This window comes from Echinops telfairi, unplaced genomic scaffold (assembly GCF_000313985.2).
Source record: "Echinops telfairi isolate 266 unplaced genomic scaffold, ASM31398v2 ScPeMD7_7404;HRSCAF=8442, whole genome shotgun sequence".
Taxonomy (NCBI): Eukaryota; Metazoa; Chordata; class Mammalia; order Afrosoricida; family Tenrecidae; genus Echinops; species Echinops telfairi.
Window position 1 is genome coordinate 695067 of NW_022111304.1, and position 9042 is coordinate 704108.

Below are 9042 nucleotides of genomic sequence, written 5' to 3' on the forward strand. Positions count from 1 at the left end.
TTTGGGTTGAAAGAGAACCTAGTGTCAAGTCTCTAAAATTTTATAGGTATTATTTAGATTCAGAAAAGCTGAGCTCAATTCCTTTGAAAGTAAACTAGCATACACTTGCAGCTGACTAGCAGCTCCAGACTGGGTTAGTCACTCGATTTTTTCTTATTTTCAAGTTCATTCTTTGCACTTTCTTCTATAGGTCTTGCAGTAAAAAACCAAATAAGCAACTGAAGAATGAGAAACCATACAGCAGTAACAGAGTTTATCCTCCTGGGATTGTCAGATGACCCAAAACTTCAGATTGTGATTTTTGTCTTTCTGATCATCACCTACATGCTCAGCATCACTGGGAACTTGACTATTATCACCCTTACCCTGGTCGATGCCCAACTCCAAAGCCCCATGTACTTTTTCCTCAGGAATTTCTCCTTATTAGAAGTTTCATTCACAACTGTTTGTATACCCAAGTTCCTAGACACCATTGTTACAGGAGATAAAACTATTTCTTTTAATGATTGCATCACGCAGTTATTTTTTTTCATTCTTTTGGGAGTTACTGAATTTTACCTTCTGGCTGCCATGTCTTATGACCGTTACATTGCCATCTGCAAACCCCTGCATTACGTGACCATCATGAATCAGAGAGTCTGCACACTGCTGGTCTTCTCTTCATGGCTGACTTCATTCTTAATCATATTCCCTGCACTCATGTTGGTCTTAAAGCTCGACTACTGCAGATCTAATATCATTGACCATTTTACCTGTGATTATTTCCCCCTACTGCAACTTTCTTGTTCTGACACAAAATTCCTAGAGATGATGGGTATCTCCTGTGCTGTGTTTACTCTAATGTTTACATTAGCATTAATAATTCTGTCTTACATATATATCATCAGAACAATTTTGAAAATCCCTTCCAGTAGTCAGAGGACAAAGGCCTTTTCCACATGTTCTTCCCACATGATTGTCATCTCCATCTCTTATGGCAGCTGCATTTTCATGTATATCAATCCATCAGCCAAAGACAGGGTATCTTTGAGCAAGGGAGTAGCTGTGCTGAACACCTCAGTAGCCCCTATGCTGAACCCTTTTATTTACAGTCTAAGGAATCAACAAGTCAAGCGAGCCTTTATGGACATGGCAAGAAAGACTGTATTTTTTACAAGTAAATAAAAATATGTGATATCTGAATCACAGGCACATAGGAGGATAATTTAAACTATAAAAATATGACCTTTCTTTAGCTTTTTACAATAAAAAGGGCCTACCTTTTTCATATTCATATTTAATTTTTTTTCAATAGTCCACAGATATTTATTTAATGTATTTCTCTGTACAGTTTTGTGTTAATCACATTTTTTCAAGTTCTTTTGAAGTGCAATACTTTGTTTCAAGCATTTTTTTAAATGCAATACTTTTTTTGAGTTGTGTTTAGAAAATAATAATCATCAGAATGTAGGAGCCACTCTAAAAGTATTAAATTATATTACATGAGTTATTCACAGAATATAATTTATTGATTTTTGCTTATTTCAGAGAGAAATTTCCTGCTCCATCTTGCAAGTCTCTAGGACTGTGTGCAGGTGATGATTGGAGAAACATACATGTGATATGTTTGAAAATATATAAATGGATTTGCTTTAAAAATAAAGAAATTGCTCTATTAACATACCTGTCATGGAAGAAGAATGGCCAGAATGCTCCTTAGAGGCAAATATGGTGAGACTTTGTCTCACATATTTTGGACCTAAGAAGAGACCAGTCCGTGGGAAAGCACCTCATGCTTGGTAACGTATAAGGGGCAGCAAAAGAGAGGAAACCCTTGACGAGCTGAGTTGACACAGATGAATACTGTAATAAACTCAAATACTATTAATTAATACTAATATTAATTAATACTATTGTGAGGATGGCACAGAACTGCGTGGTATTTTATTCTGTATTCATAGGGTAGCTCAGTTAGAATCAAATCGATGGCACTTAACAACAAAAACAGCAACATTAACAGAGAAGCATAGATCATTAGCAATATATGTATTTTTTTCATAGGTACTAAATTGATATATATTTTATTCATAGGTACTAAATTTTAAATCCTACAGTCTCTCTTTTTAAGTAAGTAGTTAGGTAGATTGTTAGATCTACAGATAGATAAAAATTGCATATGTATTTCTACATACTTGTATGTCTGTATGCATACAAGCAATGTTTATATATACACATACAATGTAAAAAAAAAAGAAAGAAAGAAAACAGAGATGTCAGATCCCTAAGATGAATTAGTTTCCTGTTACTTATCAAGTAAAGTAAGGTATGGTCTTTCTGAATATCAGCAGTTAAAAAATCATCTAGAGAGATTCTTCTTAAGATTTGACTAGTTTGAAATCGAGGATACATCTCTTAATGTCTACTTAAAACAAATGTTGTTTTTTAGAAAATAAAATCTTAAGAACAAAGAAAATTTCCTTTCTTTGTACATAATTCAGATGAATCTATCAAAATGTTTCTTCATTAATTTAATAATATATGTTTAAAATATTTATGTAACATATATATGTGCACATATGCACGTTCACCTTGAAATTAAAAACAGAATGCCAAACAGGAACCAGACTAAGATGCTACCTGTCCCTACTCTTGTTCAACATTATTAGAAACAATTTAGGGACTTAATAAAGTAACAGAGTACAAGATTAGCAAGCAGAAATCAATTGGATTCCTGTATACCAGCAAAGAGAGCTCCTAAAAAGACAGCAAGAAAATAATACTATTTACAATAGCCACACAAAAGCCACACAAGAATAAACCTAACCAATGAAACAAAGGATGTATATAAAGAAAACTAAAACTATTGTAATAAGAAACAAAAGAGATCTACACAAATGAAAGAATATCCAAGGCTTATGGATAGGAAGACTTAATATTGTGAAATGGTTACTATCACTCAAAGCTATCTAAAATACAACTCAATTCTAATCCAAACCCCAACTTTATTTTTTAAAGAAACGGAAAATTAAAAATTTCAAATGGAGAGAAATTGACCTAGGATAATCAAAGATTTCCTTTAAAAGAACAAAGTAGGAGGTCTTGCACTACCTAATCTCAAAATCTATTACACACATCTGTAGTCAAAACAGCCTAGTACGGTACAATGAGACATACACAGACCAAAAGAATGGAATAGAAAACCCAGAAATAAATGCATCTGCCTATAGGCAAGTGATCTTCAAGAAAGCGTCAAAAAACCTTTTATGGGAAAGGGGCAGCATCTTCAACCAATGCTACTGGCAAATGCCATCTCCATCTGCAGAAGTATGAAATTGGACCTATGCTTTGCCATATGCATGAGGCCTAAATGTAAACCCCTGATCTGCAAGGACCATTAAGGAGAAAATTGAAACAAACGTAATGGCCGTATGGCAGGCCATACACAGACTACCAAATATAATGAAGGAAGCACACAGTAGAAGACCAAGGAAGTGGCTAGTCCCTACTGAAAACAAGACAGCTATGCACATCAAAGACTTCATCAAAAGAATAAAAAGAGAGCCCACAGATGGGGAACATTATTTAGCAATGACAATGAATTATGGGGGCCAATTGCTGAAGTCTATAGAATTCTGAAACATCTCAATAAGAAACGGATAATTCAATTTAAAATTGTGCAAAATACATGAATACGTCATTTACCAAAAATGACACTCAAATGAATAAAAAACACATGAAAAAATGTTCACAGTTCTTAACCACCCAGAAGATGCAAATTGAAACAATGATGAGATAGTACCTTACAACAACAAATGTAGCCCCATTAAAAAAAAAAAGCAGTGCATAACAAATGCTGGAGAGAACGTGGAAAGATTGAGACTCTTATAAAGTGTTAATGGGCTTGGAAACATGTACAACCAATGTGGAAAGTGATATGGAACTACTTAAAACAACTGGGAGTAGAAATAGCATATGATCTAGCAATACCTCTATTGGGTATATACCCCAAAGAAGTGAAATGCACCACATGAATAGACATCTGCTCTCCTGTGTTCATTAACACACAGTTCACAATAGCTAGAAGCTGGAAACAGCCCAAGGGCCTCTCAGTACAATGGATAAAGAAACTCTGGTCCATACACCCAACAGAACACTATGCATCCCTTTAAAAATCCCCTTGCCCAGTGGACCTTAATGGAAAGTTAAGTGCAGAGGTGGGGACATGACTGTCTTGGAGAAGGCGAGTTCATTTCTGTTAGTGGGCAAATCAGGTAGCTAGCCCAACCTTCTATTGTGAAAAATTCTTAACATTACTTATATCAGTGGTTCTCAAGTGTCCTAATGCTGTGATCTTGTGCTATGGTGACTCCTGACCATAACATTATTTTTGTTGCTACTTCATGACTGTAATTTTGCTACTGTGATGAATTGTAATGTAAATATCTAACATGAAAGATGTATTTATTTCGAGTTACAAATAAATGAAATTTTGTCTGAAAGCATGGTGTAGCATAGTCTTAATATAACAGTAAACTGCATTGCTACGTTTTGTGACAGTATGCATAAAAAGACAATGTCAGTGCAAAGGTTGAGATAGCTTCTATCTGATCAGATCAGAAATTCTCGGGGCAGTCTTTGCAAGAGCACAACAAAAATAATCTTCTACAATAAGTCTACTTCTGTATTTAGACTTGATAACCGACAAGCTGGAAAACCCTGTTTCACGAAGATATGTTTTTAGAAATGGAAGAAGAAGGCACAACACAGTCTCAGACAGAACAGGATATGACTGCAAACACTTGATCCAGAATTTTGTGACTGGTATTGTAGAGAAATCCGTTCTCACTGCATCGCTGGAAATTAGTTCAATGAACTGCTCTTGTGCTGTCTCAGGAGCATCTTCCACTTTGACTGTGAACGGGCTTCTGGCAAGTGCAAATGGGGTGTCAGGTAGATTTGGAAAGTATGGTGAAATTTTCATCTGCAAGCATGTGCAAGTGTTCTTTCACAGAAATTATCACCGTAATCCTTTTGCCTGGTTCAATGACATGTTCCTCAAAGAAAGCAGATAAGGTAGGCAACAGGTAAATTTTATTTTCATCCAATCTTTTTTACCAAAGCTGAAGTTTCATTTGGAATGATCAGATCTTTTCAGACAAATCAAGGCATGTTGTATTTGGTCCTTGAAGTGATACATTCCACTCATTCAAGATGACAAAGACGTTAACCAAGTAAGCTATTTTCTGCAGCTCACTTTTATCACTGAAAAGTGCTTAAAACTGTGGTCTTGCTTTCTGATTAAAAACCGTTTTGAGTTCATCGTGAAGCTCAAAAACACGTTTTAAAACGTTTCTTCTTGACAACCATCTCACTTCAGTGTGACACAGCAGAACCTTATTTGGCACATCAAACTCATTGCACAGTTGCGAAAAGTCGACTGTTTAAAGTGCTTGCCTTTACAAAATTGACAGAGCTTATGACGCTTTTCATTACTTCTTGTAACTCTTGTTGCAGTGTCTTCATTGTTAATATTTGTCCATGAATCATACAGTGAGTTTTGATGACTTCTGGTGACTCATTCAGTACCAAACATTGAAATGCAGATCGACATCCTAGCGTAGCTGGGGCACCATCTGTGAAAATACCAAAAACCTTTTCCCAAGAGATCTTATGCTCTTTCAGAAATGAACCAACGTTGTCAAATATATCACATGCAATAGTTGTCATTTCAAGAGGTTTGAAAAAAAGAAACTCATCTTTAAAGCCATCATCATTAATATACCTCACGGAAACCAGTAACTGTGAATAGTTTGCAACATCTTAAGATTCATCAAGCTGGATGCTAACTATTGGAAGTGGAGTAGATTTAATTTCCTGGATCTGATCCAGACATGTCAGCAGACATGTCATCTATTCTTCTGCGGACAGTGTCATTAGATAAGGAAATTTCACTCAATTTCATAACAAATTCATCTCTGATTTAACTCGAACAATGTATTTGGCCACTGACAATAGTAAATCTTCAGCAATGGTGTGAGGTTTCATAGCTCTGGAGATTCTGAGTGCCTCAAATATGAAAGCTTCAATGGCTGCTACGTTTCGCTTGTGGTACTTGCCATCAGTGTCAAGTCTGGCTTTCTTGAGTCCATCAGCTCTGCTTCTAAAATATTTGGTATCCTTGCCAGCAAAGCTCACATGCTTGCTATCAAAATGGTGTTTTAGCTTTTTTGGCTTCATAGATTTGGCTGAATCTATGAACTTCACAACAAATAACACACTGCGGTTTCTCAAATCCTAACATAATTATTGAGGTAAAACCATACTGTAAACAATCCTCACTATATTTTTTTCTTAACGCTTTCTCTACACAGTCCGTTGTTATTGGATGGCTTGCTAATGAAAATAATATATAACAAGAGCTTTAATAGTACAAAAGATGATACATGGCATAGTTCAGTCAATACAGTTCATTAAAGTATCCTATGATTTACCATTCTCCGTGTTGTTGTTTTTTATATACCTGTTACTATCACAAAGGGGCATTAATCACATCAACCACAGATGAATATAAAAAAACTGATCGGCATCCAGATTAAGTTCCATTGGTATAGATTTTTTTTTGCAGTAGTTGATGATTTCACACTACATGATTTTACATGTACCCAGTAATTATAATCCATGTCATTTTACCTCCAATACAGCTGCTTTCAACACAGTAGCTGCTCTCTACACAAGTGTGACTGCACTGCATAAGTCCATTATGGCACCAATCCTTTCACATACACATGTATTTATACAGGGTCTGGTGCAATGATGTCATCACGCTGGGTACTTGTATGTGAGCATATCTACATGTGGGTGGACCTTCCTGGAGACGGATAGAGGAGCAGTATCTCGGTTCATAAGACCATGGGAAATATGTGTTTTCTGATGGTCTAAGGCAATCCCTGTGAAAGGGTTGTTAGACCCCAAATTGGGTTGCGACCTGCAGGTTGAGAACCACTGGACTAGAAGGTAGACAGGTGTTAATTGGGTGAAGAAGAAGACAATATCCTAATAGAGGGCTATGAACTGCCGAACTCATTGCCATTGAATTAGTGCTGACTCACACCGACCCCCTGTGGGTTTCCTAGACCGTAACTGTTTACGGGAGTAGACAGTCCAGACTTCCTTCCGAGGAGCTGCTGTGATTTCAACCTGCCACCCATAAGGTTTGCAGTCCAACTCTTAACCATTTGGGCTCCAATCAGTATGGTGCACAGTTTAAAACCACCAGCAGCTTCATGGGAGAAAGACTGATTTTGGTCTGTTTGTTTGTTGAGAGAGTTATGAAGGAAAAAGCTTGGGAGAGGCAGAGGAAGCCATTGGGAAGTTGCTAAGCATTTTTCAGTTCTTGAGTTTTTAAGTTTTAAAAATGATGAGCTGATGTTTTATAAACCCCCATTTAATTCACGATGAAAAGTTAAAATATATATTTTGGAAATAAAAAGGGAAAATCTTCAATGAGACGACTTGACCTAGTGGAGCTACCATGAGCTTAAACCTAAGAACAAAAAATGGTTTCCGCCTGTTTTGCAGTGTTTTGTTCTGTTGCATATACAATCACTGAGAGTGAACCAACTAAATGGCACCTCACAAGTTCTTTAAATTGCTTCTTCCTTCCACTGGGTCTTAGTCTGGGAGTTATGCTGCAACCTGTTTACTGTGTGTGACTCTGTTGGCATTTGTAATACAGGTGGCATAGTGTCCAGCAACCCAGGAATATGTTAGTCGCCATCATATAACAAACTAATAGATTAAGTTTCCATTAAAAAACACCAATATCCCAGTCTTTCCTTAACTTTCATGAATGTTGGAAACATCTTTCTAGTAATATTATATAATTTGTTTGTTTTTTTCTGAGCAATTGTGTAGTTAGATACCTTTAATGTATTTTTGTATTAGTATCATAACATATCAACTTATTCATTAATTATCATATTTTCATTATCCCATATCCATCTTTCTGTTACTCCTAATAAGAAACTTAATTGCTTAAAATTTCTTTCTTTCTTTTAAAATCATTTTATTTGGGAATCTTTCAGCTCTTATCACAATCCATCCATCCCTCAATCCATCCATCCATTGTGTCAAGCACCTTTGTACATATGTTGCCATCAACATTTTCAAAACATTTTCTTTCTTCTTGAGTCCTTGGTATCAGCTCATTTCCACCACCCCCACCCCCACCCACGAACCCTTGATAATTTATAGACTATGTTTTTTTTTCGTGACTTACATCGACCACTGTCTCCCTTCACCCACTTACCTGCTGTTGGTCTCCCTGGGAGGGGGTTATATGTCAATCATTGTGATTGGTTCCCCCTTTATCCCTCCGCCTTCCCCTCCCCCTCCTCCTGGTATTGTTACTCTCATTATTGGTCCTGAGGGGTTTATCTGTCCTGGATTCTCTGTGTTGCAAGCTCTTATCTGTACCAGTGAACATGGTCTGATTTAGCTGGATTTATAAGGTAGAATTGAGATCATGATAGTTGGGGGGGGGCATTAAAGAACTAGAGGAAATTATATATTTCATCCATGCTATACTGCACCCTGACTGGCTCATCTCTTCCTTGGAACCCTTGTGTAAGGGGATGTCCAATGTGCTACAGATGGGCTTTTGGTCTCCATTCCCTCTTGCCCCTCATTCATACTGATATTATTTTTTGTTCTGGGTCTTTGTTGCCTGATACCTGGTCCCATCGGCACTTCATGATCATCACATACACAGGTGTACTTCCTCCATGTGGGCCTTGTTGTTTCTCAACTACATGGATACTTGTTTATCTTCAAGCCTTTAAGACCCCAGATACTATATCTTTTGAGAGTCAGGCATCATCAGCTTTGTTCATCATATTTGCTTATGCACCTATTTTGTCTTCAGCGATCATGTTGGCAATGTGAGTATCACAGAATGCCGGATTATTAGAACTAAGTGTTCTTGCATTGAGGAAGTACTTGAGTAGAAGTCAGTGACCACCTGCTGCCTTACTATTTAACCTATAAATATATGAACATAGATTT

General features: G+C 36.7%; 1 protein-coding gene across 1 annotated transcript; it reads left to right on the forward strand.

The window, feature by feature from the left end:
* Window positions 1-225: 225 nt before the first annotated feature.
* On the forward strand, window positions 226-1164 carry LOC101644650 (olfactory receptor 6C1). Its single transcript, XM_004716911.1, has one exon. It carries the CDS (start codon window positions 226-228, stop codon window positions 1162-1164), a length of 939 nt encoding a protein of 312 aa, XP_004716968.1.
* Window positions 1165-9042: the final 7878 nt, after the last annotated feature.